Source organism: Mizuhopecten yessoensis, unplaced genomic scaffold (genome assembly GCF_002113885.1).
Source record: "Mizuhopecten yessoensis strain PY_sf001 unplaced genomic scaffold, ASM211388v2 scaffold431, whole genome shotgun sequence".
Taxonomy (NCBI): Eukaryota; Metazoa; Mollusca; class Bivalvia; order Pectinida; family Pectinidae; genus Mizuhopecten; species Mizuhopecten yessoensis.
In genome coordinates, this window is record NW_018403543.1 from 1,724,140 (window position 1) to 1,741,603 (window position 17,464).

A 17,464-nucleotide genomic window follows, 5' to 3' on the forward strand; every position below is an offset into this window, starting at 1 on the left:
ACAAGATCACAGGGAAAAATATGTCAAGCAACTTCTGAAGAAGAATCAAAAAGCATAGAATTTTATAATAATATTTTGCTGGTAGTTTCAACAGATGGAGCCAACAAAGTTTGCAAGGGAAATATTTTTAGTGCAATATAATATTTAATGAGAATATTTTGCTATGACTGCTTAAATATTCAGGTGAGCGATACAGGCCCTCTTGGGCCTCTTGTTTACCTAAATTTTACAACAAGCCTGTTCCTTTATGAATTGAGAAAATATGGCATTATTTTTATTAAAATTTGAAATAAATATATTCATCAGTTTTTGTAATTTTCGGGAAAAAATCACTTTTTAGCTAGAGGAAACAGCCTGTATTAGGTTGTAAAAGTGAGCAAAAAAACAACCCTATATAAGCAAACTTGTAGTATATTGCCTGGAAAATTATTGGCACTTCCATTTGTTGTTAGCCCTTGCTAAACAGCATTAAGACATGTACTTGTATTAATCTACTATTATCAATAGAAGCACAGTGGTAATCTTACCCATTTCAATCAATTGTAAGTCTACACATATAGGGAGAAGGCAGGCAATAAAGAGAGAATCAGTTATTTACTAAATGGAGGATCCCAATAACACTTATTTTGAAGTACACATAATAACCAAAAATGGTTATAATCATTATTTTTTTTCTTTAAAATATTTACATTAATATACATACAATACAGTTACAATATATACTTAACATGACATAAAACAAACATATACAGACACGCATAATCATTCATTATCATACAAATACCGATACAATTATCAGAAAGGAAAGGTACGATTGTTTAAAATTTGTATTATATTTTTTCATTATTCTGTAAGCTGCTATGTGTGAGCGTAATCAATATTTACATTTACTCAATAAATCAATTATATGTATAAATAGATAAGTTACTTATGGTATTATAAATGGGTCTAACTTTCGAGCTTTTTTGTGATTCAGGTCTTCGTCTGCTGGGGATTGGTCGTAACCAGTATATTGATTTGATGAACCAGTGTAGGTCCTCCAAGGTGGGTCAGGATGTACTGTTGTTAACCCGGATATAATTACTTTGAAACACGTGTCATGAAATTTTCATGAAATATTCTGCAGATACTAGACACTGTATCATGTACACTCATCTTGATTGCTGATTTTGCCTTGCAAATGATAAACACTCTAAAAGTGAAACATGTTGAGTTGAAAACTTATTGCTGAATAACATTCTTACACAGCATATTTACCGACACATTCCTAAAAAAATTGTTTTTGATTTTCCAGAAGTTTTTCCGGAGGAAAAATCCCAAAGAATTATTACCAGTTCAGCCAGTTGATACAGCTCTAATGGAACACTGGTGGCATGTCATTGTAGGCTACGTCACAGAGGATGATGTCAGGGTAGGTTACTCTGGGGAGGGGAATACAAACTGGTGGCGTGTCAGTGTAGGCTACGTCACAGAGGATGATGTCAGTATAGGTTACTCTGGGGGAGGGGAACACAAACTGGTGGCGTATCAGTGTAGGCTCCGTCACGGAGGATGATGTCAGGGTAGGTTCCTCTGGGGAGGGGTACACAAACTGGTGGCCTGTCAGTGTAGGCTACGTCACGGAGGATGATGTCGGGGTAGGTTACTCTGGGGAGGGGAACATGAACTGGTGGCGTATCAGTGTAGGCTACATCAACGGGGGATTATGTCAGGGTAGGTTACTCTGGGGAGGGGAATACAAACTGGTGGCGTGTCAGTGTAGGCTACGTCACAGAGGATGTTGTCAGGGTAGGTTACTCTGGGGAGGGGGATACAAACTGATGGCGTGTCAGTGTAGGCTACGTCACAGAGGATGATGTCAGTATAGGTTACTCTGGGGGAGGGGTACACAACCTGGTGGCGTATCAGTGTAGGCTACGTCACGGAGGATGATGTCAGTATAGGTTACTCTGGGGGAGGGGTACACAAACTGGTGGCCTGTCAGTGTAGGCTACGTCACGGAGGATGATGTCAGGGTAGGTTACTCTGGGGGAGGGGTACACAAACTGGTGGCATGTCATTGTAGGCTACGTCACAGAGGATGTTGTCAGGGTAGGTTACTCTGGGGAGGGGTACACAAACTGTTGGCTTATCAGTGTAAGCTCACTGCAGATGCTGTCAGGGTAGGTAGCTCTGGGGAGGGGGACACAAACTGTTGGCTTATCAGTGTACATGTTAGTTCACTGAATATGATGTCAGGGTAAGTAGCTCTGGGGAAGGGCAACAAAGACTGTTGGCTTATCAGTGTAAGCTCACTAAGATGATGTCAGGGTAGGTAACTCCGGAGAGGGGGGACATAAACTGTTGGCTTATCAGTGCTAGCCCACTGAAGATGATGTCAGGGTAGGTAACTCTGGGGTGGGGGGAAATAAACTGTTGGCTTATCAGTGTAAGCTCACTGAAGATGATGTCAGGGTAGGTAACTCTGGGGTGGGGGGGACATAAACTGTTGGCTTATCAGTGTAAGCTCACTGCAGATGATGTCAGGGTAGGTAACTCTGGGGAGGGGGGACATAAACTGTTGGCTTATCAGTGTAAGCTCACTGCAGATGATGCCAGGGTAGGTAACTCAGATTGAGGACAACAAAGACTTGTGGCTTGTCAGTATAGACTATGCCACATACAAATAGTGGATGGCCTATCAGATTTGACTAAAAACAGTTAAAAAATCATCAAATCTTTCTGAACACCCACAAGTCATATATATATACTTGACCTATAAACTGTTGTTGCTTGGGTGAAACACTGTCCAAATAATGACTTTGTCCCTCATTCAAAGTAACAAGGATCAAATGTCTAAAACCAGTACAAATTATCCTGTTATAATTCTGTGCAACTGTTATTATTTAGTTCAGATCATTGAGAAAACTGCAGTTACTACAATCTTCTCAAGTTGATGGAATATTTTCATGGCCTTGTGTAGTTTAGATCAAAACAAGTGAGTAGTACAGGCCCTTTGGGTATTTTATATCTGCTTTACACAATTGGGACTGTGAGGATTGTTAAAAGAAACATTCATTTTGATATTTTAACTGATGCAAACTTCTAGTTCAAAACTAATTAGATAATGATGGCGTAATAATAAATTTACAAACGTATATATACTGATTGAAATGATTATCTTGATCGTTTTCAGATGTGTACGACCGTAGAGAAGCTACTGATTGACAGTATTATCGACTCCAGCATGGTTATAGCTGGGGAGCACGACTTCAAACTTATTCATGGTAAGGTCAATACAGTTAGTTTTTGAATCACGGTGGCCTTTCATCGGTATGGTATGGACTCTGTAGTCCCTCATTTGTATTGTTTGTAATGTGTCACAACCTGTTAACATAGCCTATTCAAAGTTAATCAATGTATACATGTATATAGAAACTTCTTCAGCCCACCCAATAATAGATGAAATAATGATATATCTGTCTATATGCCCCCTCCCTAGGTACTGTGTTATTAAAACGGGAATAACTAAACTTCTTCAGCCCACCCAATAATATATGAAATAATGATATATCTGTCTATATGCCCCCTCTCTAGGTACTATGTTATTAAAAAGGGAATAACTTTATGCTAGACTTCCTGAGTTTGGTTTTAACCTTTAATGTATAAAGATACTTAATAATAATATATCATATTGGAATTGTGACAGCTTTTATGTTTATTTTTACAGATAAAAAAGTACACATTCATACAATTAAATGTGTTTAATATATATTGACAAGGATACTGGGTAAAATTTGTTCATTGATTTCTGACATGGATAAAATGACTGTTAAATGATAAAACAAGCATAAATACACTATCCATCTTACCATACTTTCTCAACTTACGCATAAAGGGGACATAACTGTCAAACAGGGGACATAACTGTCAAAAGTAAATTATGAGTTAAAGGGTACATTAGGCTTCAATTACAAGAAATTTATACTTAATTCAACAGAAATATATTTATGTTTACATGTATAATGAAAAGATACAAGAAATCAAAAATACAGTACATGTATTCTGTATTAACTTATTCACCCCTGAAGACACATTTGAACTCTTCCAATTCAACAAATTGTACGAGTGTGTTACATATTATATTGGGCAATACCTGGTACATGTACTTTGTAATGTAAAACTTAAACAAGACTATTTACATTAACAGGCACTCTTGAAAATGTCCCTGCTTTATGATGCTATATATTTTCAATCAGAGATATTTCTGTTTTAGGATTATACAAAAAAGGACTAATCTACCTAGACGTTCCTATAGCTGATACTGACTGCATCATTGGTAAATATGATGGAACCCACTCTGTACATCCATGTACTTCATCAATATGTGGTGTATATTTATCAGTCATCTATTCATAAATGATTTACACTCATTTCCAGTAGAAAAATTATTTGGCCAAAACAGATAACATTTAATGTGATGGAACATGAATAAGTTATATGTGAATGGGTGATTCATGAGCTGTTTATATTCCATGTAGGACACTGTTGACATTTTTATTTTGCAGTCCCTCCACTGGAAGGCTTTGTGATGAACCGAGTGTTGGGGGACTACTTTGAGACTCTGCTGTATAAAATATTTGTGTCCATTGATGAGCACACAACAGTATCAGAGGTACGTAATCTATTGATTCTGCCACTCATGAGCAGCAGATTTAAGTAATAGTTAGACAAAGCACAAAGTCGACCTTCCTCCATATTTATTAACAAAATTCATAAATTGCAGGATTCCATATATCATACTTTTTCTGATCTTTACTTATATATAGGTTTGATAATTGATTTTGATTTAATGTTGATTTTGATAAAATTTAATTTACTAATAAAAAGGGGAGAAGTGAGTACAGAGGTCCGTTCATGTCACTGATAGAGTGTTATCTCCCTTTCAGTATAAAATTGAATTCCATCTTAAAGTAGCTCCAACATTACAGCTGTTTGGTGATAACAGGTGTTTTTTTGTATTGAAGTGTTTAACACTACCGTTAATGTAACAGAATATACTCAGTACAAACTGTTCTGACACCTTACATAAGGAAATGATATATAGCTGTCTACTGACGACGTCCTGCCTAGCTAGCAGGCCAAAACTAGTCAGCACAAGTAGGAATGTAGTTATGGAAACCAGGACTCAGTAGTTGCTTCTCTTCTTTTGTTTTTCGCCGTGCTTATCATAACAGGGCTTTTGTATACCATTAGGTATCCTCCTGAAACCTAAATGATAAATGTAGATGATAAATCTAAATATTATTTAATACATATTTGATGTTGGTCCTTTCACCAGCATTACCTAGCATAAGGGTGCAATGTAGTGAAGTGAAATTGCATTTTGTCACTTCATTTCTAATCTGGAATCAATAAGTATGTTTTAAGGCTGACTGTTTTGTTTTCAGCTCGCCAACGTTCTACAAATAGACTTACAGCTAGTCAAGGTAAGATAAAGATTTATTTACAAGGTAATGTAACGGGAACACAGTGTTAGGCAATATATTGGTGTACTTAGTTGTCAGCTAGTGTATTTTTGAAAACAGTTTTTTGTTAGTGTATCTTTGGAAACAGTTGTCAGTTAATAGATCTTTTAAAACAGTTGTCAGTTAATGTATCTTTGAAAAACAGTTGTCAGTTAATGTGTCTCTGAAAACAGTTGTCAGTTAATGTGTCTCTGAAAACAGTTGTCAGTTCATGTATTGTTGAATATAGTCGTACTTTTTGAAAACATTTAGTCAGAAACATCAAGCTGTATTAGATTATTACAAAGAGGAATATTTATATCTAGCTGTTTATGATCCTTGTAATAAGACCTTATGGCACATAGTTTAGAAATCAGGAAGGGACAAAATTTACACTTATGGATTGTTATGCTGCCTGTAAGGTGTATTATATCTTACCATTTCAGAATGCTGTTTCCATGTACTGTCGCCTTGGATTTGCCAAGAAAAAAGGAGTAGAGTTTTATAACTATGACAACCTTCAACCATCTTGGAAGGATGTGCAGCCTGTCAACAAAAAGTAGGTGACGAACACTGCGCGATATCATCTTGTAAACGGGGCATTTTTTCCGTCAAAATGTTTTCTTTTAATTTTACATATGTAAGGGTTGAACAGTATTTTGTTGTTGATATACTGGTATGAATATAAAAATCCTTTAGAAGTGATTGATAGTGTTTAATACAAAAATACTGGAATGCTTTTTGATACAATAAAATCAAAGGCTAAACCTGCTGTTCAATATGGCTGATCTCCAATATCATAAATATGACATCATAATGGACTAATAGATGCAATGTTTTTTATCATTAAAGAAATTTCAGCACAGAGAAAGTCAGTGTAACAAATACAAAAAGTTTCTGTACTTGTTTAAATCGATGATAACAGTGGTGGGTTTTCTTGTATTAATTCAATGGTCCATTTATTTTTATACGCCCGTCAAATTTGACGGAAGTATTATGGTATGGGGTCGTCCGTCCGGCGTAAACTTTTGTTTGTCCGGCAATCTCCTCCTACATTTTTCAACAGATCTCTTTAAAACTTGGTATACAGTATAATCATGATATGAAGTTGTGTCTCCCTTAAAAGAATTTTGTTTCAACAATTTTTGCAAAAGTTCTTGCCCTTTGTTCCTTTCAGTACTTGATTTTTTGTCCAGAGATTTTCTCCTACATTGTTTTATAGCGTGTCAGCTAACCACTCTTACAATGATGCAGATCTTATTTCAATGTAAGAAAGTATATATAGTTCTGCCACGCGGTACTCTTGTTGCATCTTGGTTACCCGTCAGTGACCTAGTTTTGCTATGTTATAACAAAGGGAATGCAGTGGTAGAAATAGTCATGTAATTCTACAAAACTTTACAAACATGTGCTTGCACTGAAATGTTAAAATGAAATACTTAATTCTTACTTACATCAAACAGCATCTCTGTTAATATAATGTAAACTTGGTGTCGCATCACATTTCCCTCCAATGAATGACATATGACGTTAAGAGTAACATTCTGTGATACAAATATTTGGCAACAGAATTTACATATGATGCAAATAAAAGTATTGTGTCATGTAGATGTTTCTCATCATATACTGTATCATATATTGTGCGTTCAAACCTGGTTCACTACAAACTACAGTGATATCATTATACAGTATGATTGTATTATAAAATTTGAGTGTTACTAACGTGACTTGTTATGAAAAACGTACCAGTGATTGTTAAGTAACGATGGACGGCTATGTTAGTCTGATGTTCTGTCTAACAGGTTGACACCCGACCAGACAATCCTAGACTGGGACAATGCCCTGGCAGAGGCTAACAAGGAGCCTACTCACGAAGAGGAGGCGACGGTCAATCCTAACTCAAATATCAACGCCCTGAAGGATGTCATGGGTGTGTGTCGGGATTGCCTCTTAGGACATTATAATCAGATGTCTAATACATCATTTTCATTCATCAAATGATAAACTAAAAGATGTATATGATTTCTTGTTTCATGAAAAAAAATTGTATGCTATGACTAGCACTCCTGATCATGATATAATATAAACCGTATACTGCGAAACTTTCACCCAGTCAAATATTCACCCTTTTTAGATAAAATTCCATGTTCACCCAGTGTTAATTTTGCCCTTCACATGCAATTACTATACATTGTATGTTGTGTTCTAATATTCACTCCGTGATTAATTCACATTGGGGCCCTCATTGGGGAGGGTGAAAAAAGGCAAAAGTTTATTATAAACTGCGGCCAAAATTTCACGATATTCAGTAACCTTTCTTATTATGTTCTCTATTTCCTTTAATGTTATTGGCATTTCTGCACCACCGTTCGCTAATACAAATGCAGTGAACCAATACTTCCACAAATTTGCAATACATACTCCCTTCTCGTCAAACAGTTTGTTTGTTCCCGAAGATGTTGTTATATATTATTTGCCGCTCTTTTATTTATTTTTCATCTTTATAGAGAGCGAGAGTCCGACGGTTGGAAGCTGTAAGAGAATAGCATTCCTGTTTGACTCCACGCTGACAGCGTTCCTCATGATGGGCAACCTGTCACCAGTAAGTAGTCGCTATACTTACTTATATAAAAAAAAAAGTCTATTTGGAATAGATGTACATGTTCCACTGTCAACCTTATAGCTAGTTAATATATTGCTCCTTAACCTCTTAAGAAAGGAGGTCCTTCAACAATGAAACAATGCATCTCCAATGCCCAATTAATACACAGATACACAGATTTTATTCTGACTATAGAAATGTTTACATTTCCTCTGCTGTCAGCTGTATTATATAAATAAAAACGTTGGTTAATATAAATGATAATAACAATTAATGTAACTCAGAAAGGAATTTTTTGGACACAAAACATCTTCTAATCTGTTATGCATTGCTAGTGTGTCTGGCTGAATTTTCAGCCATTCTAGGGATGTTGAACATGAATCTTGACCGATGTCCTGCTGGGATATATTACAGGGTTTGAAAAGCCATGCAGTGACCATGTTTGAGGTCGGAAAGCTTAGTGACGAGTCGCTGGACAGTTTCCTTACAGAGCTGGAGAAAGTATGTATTTTGTGATTTTCATAATTTTATTATCTGGATGATCACCTTGTAGTCACAACACTACAAGTCTAGTGTAGACATTTTTGAACTAATTTGTATAACTTATAAATATCTATATTATACAATACAGGTGTTGAAAGATCTAATGTTGTTATGTTTAAATATTAAACCTGCAGATATATGTATTGGTATTTAAAGGTCCCTCATGGTTGATTGTTGGTTCCCAAGTTTATCTTTATTGAATTTAAGATTAAGAGGTTATTGTAATAATGATTAAAATATTAAAATTAGGGCCACATTTGGTTATCGTGATCCAAAGGGTTGAACCAGATGGACCAGAGTTGTTCATTTATGAAATAAGGTTGGACCGAGTAATCTGATGCTGCCTTCAGGTGAGCCTTGACAAAGCCTTGCAAGGCCTGCTTAAACATTTTCAGGTCCGCCAGGATTTATACCCGAAAATGTTACATTTAAAAACAGACAAATAGGTTGAACCGGATACCCGAAAGGGGCCTAGTTATTGGATTTGGATCAATGGTTTAACGTGATGACCAATCATCCTGATCACTCGGAGGATTGTTACCACTCGCATAACATTCCTATATATAAGTCTGGAAAATCGTTTCTTTCACTTGTTTTAAGATTTAGAGCCGTTCCAGTTGGCTCATAGCTAATGAAATAGTGGTAACAGCAGAAATAATGTTGACTCACTAGAAACATTTATGTGTGGTAGGTTGGCTCAGACGCAGAGGGGGAGGCCCGAAGGTACTTTGTGCACGCCTTGACTTTGAGGGACACGCTGAAGTTTCTGAGGTACAATAAGGACCTGACATTTGAGAGCGACACCAAGACTGGTCTGGCTGTCGACCTGATCCGTTGTGAGAGCCTGTTGGGTCTGGATCCCGCGACTAGAGCCAGAGTTTTAAACAGGAACTATGAGTAAGTCTGATAGGAGCTATGGTATGCTACCGACTTCTTTGGCAGACCAAGGGTTGTGTTCACAACATATATGGCCACAGAAATGTACTATTGTATAGAGAGACGGTCACATAGGAGCTTAGCTATAGACTTCTTTGACTGGAGTTGTGTTCATTACAGAGGAATATTATGTCAAATAGGAACTGTGCTATACTTTACACTGACAAGGATTGTGTTCACTATACAGTATCTACAGCTCCAGACAGAATACTTAGTGTGGTAGAGGCTGTCTGATAGGAACTGTGTTATACTTTACACTGACAAGGATTGTGTTCACTATATAGACTTTACTGTAACCAGAGTTGTGTTCACTGTATATACACCTACAGAGAAATACAAAGGCGGGTAGTCGCTATGCTTCACTATGGCTAGGGTTGCATTCACTCATGAATCATTTATAATCATCGGAATAAATAATTTTGAGATAGTTGAATTTATCACTGACTGCCCTCATGATTTAACGAGGTAAAATAAAGGTAAACAGCCTTACAATCAGGATTCATAAGTTTGACCAGCTTGAATAAAAGAATCACTGACATGAATGTGCGCTGCATTAGGTACTTTGTACATGTAAACTCCAACTGTATTGAGACAATGAGTATATATGATAAAATGTTTAATGCAGTATATTTTATATGCTGAAATAGGATGTCTTCATGTTTCAAACATAAAAAAATTCCAACTGTTTTAGGACCTTTCTGTCAATATGTGAATTTAAACTATGGTGTAATACATGTTATATTATGCAGATTGCTGGTTTCCATGGCACCCTTGAGCTACGAGATCAAGCCGGTGAGCAGTTGTACTCCCCAACATATAGGACCGGCTGTACCAGAGGTAGGCAGACTCCACACTTAACACTGCCATAATCAGATAGCTGACAAAGTTTCCGACTCTCCCTTTCCCATTGTGGCTTGTATTCTGACAACGGTTCAGAGATTCCTTTCCCCGTTTTGTTCCATACACTGTACGGTTTCTCACAGACTGATTTTCGAAACATACAATGCCAAAACAATCCCATGCAGAAGAAAATAAGATATGTAATCAGTTGAAGAAATGTTTGCATAAAAAAAGTAAAGTTTCATGTCAGTAGACCTCAGAACTTTTTTGAAAATAGCTCTAGGGAAAAGGGCCTCAATGATGAACAAGAGTAGCAGATCCCATACATAATGGTAGATTTTGTATGACATGGTTATAAAGCCATGCTTCACATTTATTGTAGATTTCACACTCAAAAATAGGCAATGGCATATTTAATTCTACTGTATTTTCAATAATTTACTTTTAAAGGCAAGAGGAAATTTAATATGTATGTTTCAGTTTATATGACTTGAAAAGATAGGGTAGGTTGGTAGGTTGTTTTTTTTTCTTTTTTCTTTCGTTTTTTTTGAGGAAGGGGGCTTATTTAAAAAATGACAAATTTGATTCATGCCTGTGAAATACTTGAGAAGCATCATAAAGATGCTGAAGATGTTCAGCACATTCAAAATGGACATTTAGGTGCATTCAAGTGAGATAAATTGTAATGGTCGGAGTTAAAAACTGGGGTTAGCCAGGGTACCTGAATTTGAAGCATACATTTTTTTGGCCTAATTGTTTGTACAAAAATGTACAATGTATTTGTTTAAAAAAACATACAATAAAAGAATGGTTGAGCCATTGACTGTCTAGTTTGTTGGCTACTGTATTATGTTAATTCATGTCTGTAGAATCACCTTTATGATTTTCATTATTTAGTAGATATCAAATAAAATGATGGTTTATTGTCCCTACAGGTGAATTCTGTGTGGTTTAAGTTGTTCCTGTATAACCTAACAAAGTGTGGTCCCCCTTCACTTCTCCTGGTCAAAGGGACGAAACTACGCAAGCTACCCGCAATATTCCACGTAAGTTTATACATCGAAATGAAGATAGTCTTCCACGATTAAACATAGTAGAAGTTTTGGTTAAAATGATTACCCAGAGGTCTAGGATGATGATAATTTGCTAGTAGTATAGCATGCTTGAATGAAGGGCTATCAAGTTTGTTCAACTGAATGACCTTGATCCACTTTAAAAGGCCACAGGTATCCAGTGTGTTGAAACATTTTCAACAACCAAGAGCAGTCTGATACTTTGCCTGTGAAGTGCTATGAACTGTTGGATCTGAAAGAATGACCTTGACAAACTTTGAAGGTCACATAAATAAAATAAAAAAATAAATTTCCAATAAAGTTCATAAGGTGAAAAGAAATAAATTCTTTCAAAAAAAGACTCATGATGTGTAGAGCATTGATATTTACAATATTTACATAAATTGACCTTGGCAATTTGAAAGTCACAGGTTTGAGGTGAATAACAGTAGAATGATACAGGCCCAATGGGCCTCTCGTTATATGATACATAAAAGTAATGAATTTATGAAGAGGTTTTACCATTGCTTGATATAGATAAAAATTAGTGCTAAAGATTATGATTTCTGTGTGTTTGCACAAGTTTTGTATGTAATTGTACATGTTTTGTATGTGTTGGAAACATTTTGTGTGTTTTTTGTACACATTTTGTATGTGTTTAAACATGTTTTGTATGTGAAAATGAAAAAAGAAATGATGATCAACACCATCACTGAATCCGGTACAAAACGTAATGTTTGATTTACATCATACGTGCTGACTTGTTTTGTATGTATTTGTACACATTTTGTGTTGTATTTGTACATATTTTGTATGTATTTGTACACAATTTGTATGTATTTGTACACAATTTGTATGTATTTGTACACATTTTTTGTTGTATTTGTACATATTTTGTATGCATTTGGACACATTTTGTATGTATTTGGACATATTTTGTTTGTGTTTTTTAACACATTTTGTATGTATTTGGACACGTTTTGTATGTATTTGTACATATTTTGTATGTATTTGTACATATTTTGTATGTATTTGTACATATTTTGTATGTATTTGTACATATTTTGTATGTGTTTGACACATTTTGTATGTTCATAGGAATATGACAAGCTGTTAGTTACTACATGGGGTCACGACCCTGCTGTGATAGCCACATCCAACATTTTATTGACACTCAACGACGCTCTTAGTCACTCAGCTTTGTTTGTCCAGGTAAGGTTGTGTTATATCTATGTTCTGGACAGTTGTTGACCTGTATTATTCTATGACTTACCTAACACCAAGGCTACATTCGCGTATCCCGGTTGAAACGGTACGTGTGGCGCAGAAATTTTCCACGATAAACGAACGCACTTGGACCATTCTATAAGCAGAGCTAAAAATGCACTGTTTCAGAGAACAAAAAACAATGTATCAAGAATAATATGTCCTTTTTTCATCCGTCCACTTAATTACATAACGTTTCTTAAAAACTACATGTGACTTGACATTGTTTAAGAAAGAAATAACGCAAATTGGCAATAGTCAGCATTTTAGTTTCGGTCAGATATGTCTGGACCCCTCAATCTACACATACCAAATTTTCCTCAGGCCAGCTAGGTCCAGATCTGTACCTGTTGTTTTCTTTACAGGTTCAACCGGTTCAAACGTTCAACCGGATACGCGAATGTACCCCAAGTGCCTTTGTGTTCAATCCATGCCATTATTATTTCCTTTTAAAGACTGCTCGTTCAAAATAGTTGATAGAATAATTCTGATGAATTTATCATGAAGCATTCATAGGCTCAATATGATTAAATGATGTATAAGGGATGAAGTGACTGACCCAGTCCCACTAGGGGCAGCCTGAATAATTGATAAGTAAATAGTAATACAGGTCCCTTTGGACATCTTTTTATTACTTGTATTATACTGATTCAATTGTAGAGTTGGAGACCTAATGAAGCAAATTCTGTAGAAAAAGGCTCATTATTTTATGATATTGTGATTCATAAAGCTACATAAAAAGTTAATATACAAGGACAAATTATACAAGTTAAACCACGAATGTGTAGACAATTCTACATGGCCCGATGAAGGGAATGGGTCTCGGTTGTACTTTATATAGTTTTACCTTCATCAGGCAATCCAACTTACCAAATATACATTTCGGGTGGCGCTGTCTTCACGAAGAAGACCGGGGTTCGATTCCCTGACACTTGATAACTGGTTTAATAATTGTTGTAAAATATATAAACTTCATATTAAATTAAACATTTAAAATCTTAAATGAAATAAATAGTTTCAGGAAACAGTTATGTTGGTTAATTTTGTAGTTGTATAATACTCAAGTTTGTGTTTATCAGCCTCTCATTTATATTGTAGGCCCACGGCTGGCAGTCTGAGGGTAAAACGGTCAACATCTCATTTCCTCTCGACAAGACAAAACTAGGTAATGTACAAACATCAAAGATTTTTTTATTGAAACAGGAATTGGTAACAAATATTATTTCCATTACCAATTTATTCTCAGACTATGATCTAATGTGAGAATTGATTAATGTCTGAAAGTGGATTGAGAATGTAGTACATTTATATATACATGTGCACTGGCACAAGTCATTTATACAGAATGCTTTCTGGATAACTATGTCAGTCATTCATAAAGAATATTGTTGAGAAAATGAAGACTGCGCAAGAACGAAGAAAATGCAAGTAGGTATACTAATTAACCACCATGAACCATTTTTTTTTTTATTGCAGGACAACCATTTTCCAAACAGAACTACGAAAGTCATTCGGGCATTAAAAGTTTATGTGAACATGTAGACCTAGAACACACATGTGGGTATATCACCCTCCTCAACACGGGACTTCTGTCACATACCGTGTTCCAGGAGGATCCCGATGAGGAAGACTACTTCGAGGAAGCTAGCAACGGCATTATCTTCAACACCCATCAGTCAGATACGGAGTCTGATGGACCCCTGAACGGTGTGACAGATAAAAACTCGGCCGACATGCTGGCCACTGAGATCGACTTGTTAGACTCAGAAATGTTTGGTGCTACTGGTGCAGGACAGAATGTGACTGTCAAAAAACTGAAAGACAACTTGACTTTAAAACTTGACCTTGACAGTGCTACACAGAGGAAAAGATCATTAGAAGACACAAAAGAGGAGGATTGGGTCATTTTGGAGTGTTATTTCGGTATTCCATTGTTTAGTTCCAGTCTTAACAAGGATGTGTGTTCAAAAGTCATCGCTGAAGGACTCTTTTCAAAGAAAAGGTAAGTCAATTTTTGTTTTAATTGAAGTCATTAGCAACTCATGATCAAATGTCAACATAAGAGGAGTTGATATAAGATGATATACTTTAAGCATTGAGGATTCAAACGTCCAGTATATTTATGCCTCAGAGCTGATGTCATGTTGTGACATTCTATATATGTCCATTTATCATCTGTTGTCAACATTTGGCCCAAACAGTTTCCTGTGAGATAATTTTGGTTTTGTTTTGTAGCCTCCAGGAGCTGCTACATTCCAGTAGGAAGGTGTCCCTTAGGTTATTAAACTTTGTGTCCCAGTTCCAGGTAAGAACTTATAATTTTAAAGCCCTAGTATACTAATAGATAAACTATTTACTTGTACTGATCATGAGATGATTTCCATTTCAAACGTAACTAGACTTTGAGTATCTTGTGCTACAGGAGCAACCTTTTAATTTAATTTAGTAGTATTTACGATTGATGATCAATATTGGTGGGGTGGGGAGGGATGGGACTTGGTGATTTCCTAATAATGTGTATTGCAGTGCAAGGTAACGGGTTCTGTATCAGTTCTGTACTGTATAATGCAAAATATTTAAAAGAGTACACAACAGTGGTCCTTTGTTTTGATACAAAAATGTTTCTACACTACAGAACAGAAAAATGTTGTAGCGTTCCTGCAAATCCGTTTGTTTGAATACAGCTTTTTTTTTTCCATCACGACACAAGATTATGTTGAAAAGTTATATGTTCGTGTAGTTTGATGTTTAAAGTGTTGAACCATTCGGAAACACACTTATATAGTAATAAAATACCTGATGTTCATGCAATTCTTACCAGTACATAATGAAATGGTCTTACTGTGTAGATTATTCAACCACAGTATACTCACTGTCTTAATTTCTGTACCATGTACTGATCCAAAAGAAAAAATACTGCAGTGTATCATTTCACTCCCAATGTATGTAACAATCTTTGTTTCACATACATGTACTGTTAGCAACCAGATGTTGATGCAAAATAATTATAGACATATTCATTTGTGCCAGATTTTAATTGTACATGGGATTAGGGTCGCCTATTATCTTTGAGCTAGAGGCAACTTCCCTTTAGCTCAGTGGTAGAGCGTCTGACTAGGAACCTAGGTATCTCGTGGGTTTGATCCCCGGTGGAAGCACACTATTCTCTTTCCTGTTACACATTTTTTGGATTACGAGAGACACATGTAGATTATACTTACCTGGTACATCTCCTGCCTGCTCCAGCACACATGCACACATGCACACATACACAATACACACGAAGGCACGTCCTTAAATGACCTTATTAGCTGTTGGTAGGACTTTAAACCATAAACAAACTTATGTCTTTGCTTCTATTTATCAGGATAGCGCAAGTATAGGTGACCTTAGTCAGGATCCAACCACCGACAAAGAAGAAACAACACCTCTGCCAACGGTCAACCTCCTGTTTCATAACAAAACACTGGAGCAATGGACAGGCTGACCTCTGTCCAGTTATAGGACCTATTGTGTTATTGCTAGGAGCTGACCGATGGAGGCATTACTACATTGAAGGGAATTACTCAACAGTGATCTTCTTTCCTTATAAATTATTGTTGGACATTTCATCCATAAATATTATATTAAAAAACCCCAACATCAAATGGGCTTGGGCAACTGGTCAAAGATATTAAATGGTCTCGGGTGGAGTTTTCAATATGTATCTGATAAGTAGATCATTCTAGAAACAAAAATATCAAAATGTTGAAAGGATAATGCTTAGATTGTTTCTTTCAAGTGCATAACAAACCTATCATGATTCATACCAAAGTAAAACTGTATAAAGGCAGTGATTTGGAGACACAACATGTACAGTTTCTCTACTAGATGCGATTATCACTCAGCAGCTTTTTACTGTATTAGTATTATGTATTGACATCGTTAAGTTATCCTGCTTTGTTAGGCTATTCACCTATATTAACAATCACTTGGTGCACTGTACTACCATCACAGACGAGCAGCGGACCAACTTAATTACTACTGTATCACCTGTGCATCCCTTCAGTCCGTAATACTCAGTCATCAGAGCTATATTTATATATCTGCTGGCTGCCACACAGCACTACATTGTAAGTCGGAGACAACAGATATAATGAACAAAAAAAACATTAAATTTTCTGGAAGATTTACAATAAGAACATTCTTGAACTTGTAATTATGCACACTTAGTAATTCAATATATTCCAAATAGAACATGAAGATATCCTGTAAGTGGTACTTAACTCATTAACCCCTGAAAACACATTTGAACTCTTCCAATTCAAAGGTTGGAATAGTTCATCATGAAATTTTAGGGGTGAATGAGTTGAAACAGAATATTACTGTATATTGGGAATTTGTCGTCGCAGTTTAACTTTTGCCTATAATGAGGGTGAATTTATCATAAGAGTGAATGTAATGTAATGTAAATGGCGAAATTATCACTGGGTGATCATGGATTTTTTATCGAGAGAAAAAAAGGTGAATATTTGACTGGGCGAATGTTTCCCGGTATACAGTAGCTATCATCATAGGAATATAAAAGTTAACTTACGCCGAGATTCAAACTCATCCTCGAAACCAAGTCTCTGTGATTAAGAACAGATGTATCAATCAAGCGATGGCTTTGTTAGATGATAAGAAACACATGATGTTATTTCAAAGATCTGTCATAGTACTCCCAACCATTTGTAATGATAATGTCTTATTAATGATTA

General features: G+C 36.0%; 1 protein-coding gene across 1 annotated transcript in view; it reads left to right on the forward strand.

The window, feature by feature from the left end:
* Positions 1-17,059, forward strand: part of LOC110449197 (protein FAM91A1-like) — a 22,887-nt gene extending 5,828 nt beyond the window's left edge. The window contains exons 4-21 of the mRNA XM_021495898.1: positions 977-1,044; positions 1,295-1,411; positions 3,176-3,266; positions 4,256-4,318; positions 4,548-4,654; positions 5,430-5,468; positions 5,933-6,045; positions 7,289-7,416; positions 7,994-8,088; positions 8,503-8,589; positions 9,323-9,528; positions 10,317-10,404; positions 11,343-11,453; positions 12,558-12,671; positions 13,824-13,890; positions 14,202-14,727; positions 14,961-15,030; positions 16,093-17,059. Of these exons, the coding sequence (XP_021351573.1) occupies positions 977-1,044; positions 1,295-1,411; positions 3,176-3,266; positions 4,256-4,318; positions 4,548-4,654; positions 5,430-5,468; positions 5,933-6,045; positions 7,289-7,416; positions 7,994-8,088; positions 8,503-8,589; positions 9,323-9,528; positions 10,317-10,404; positions 11,343-11,453; positions 12,558-12,671; positions 13,824-13,890; positions 14,202-14,727; positions 14,961-15,030; positions 16,093-16,212 (2,210 nt within the window). The 3' untranslated portion in view covers positions 16,213-17,059. The remainder of the gene's footprint in view (positions 1-976; positions 1,045-1,294; positions 1,412-3,175; positions 3,267-4,255; positions 4,319-4,547; positions 4,655-5,429; positions 5,469-5,932; positions 6,046-7,288; positions 7,417-7,993; positions 8,089-8,502; positions 8,590-9,322; positions 9,529-10,316; positions 10,405-11,342; positions 11,454-12,557; positions 12,672-13,823; positions 13,891-14,201; positions 14,728-14,960; positions 15,031-16,092) is intronic.
* The last annotated feature ends 405 nt before the right edge of the window (positions 17,060-17,464 follow it).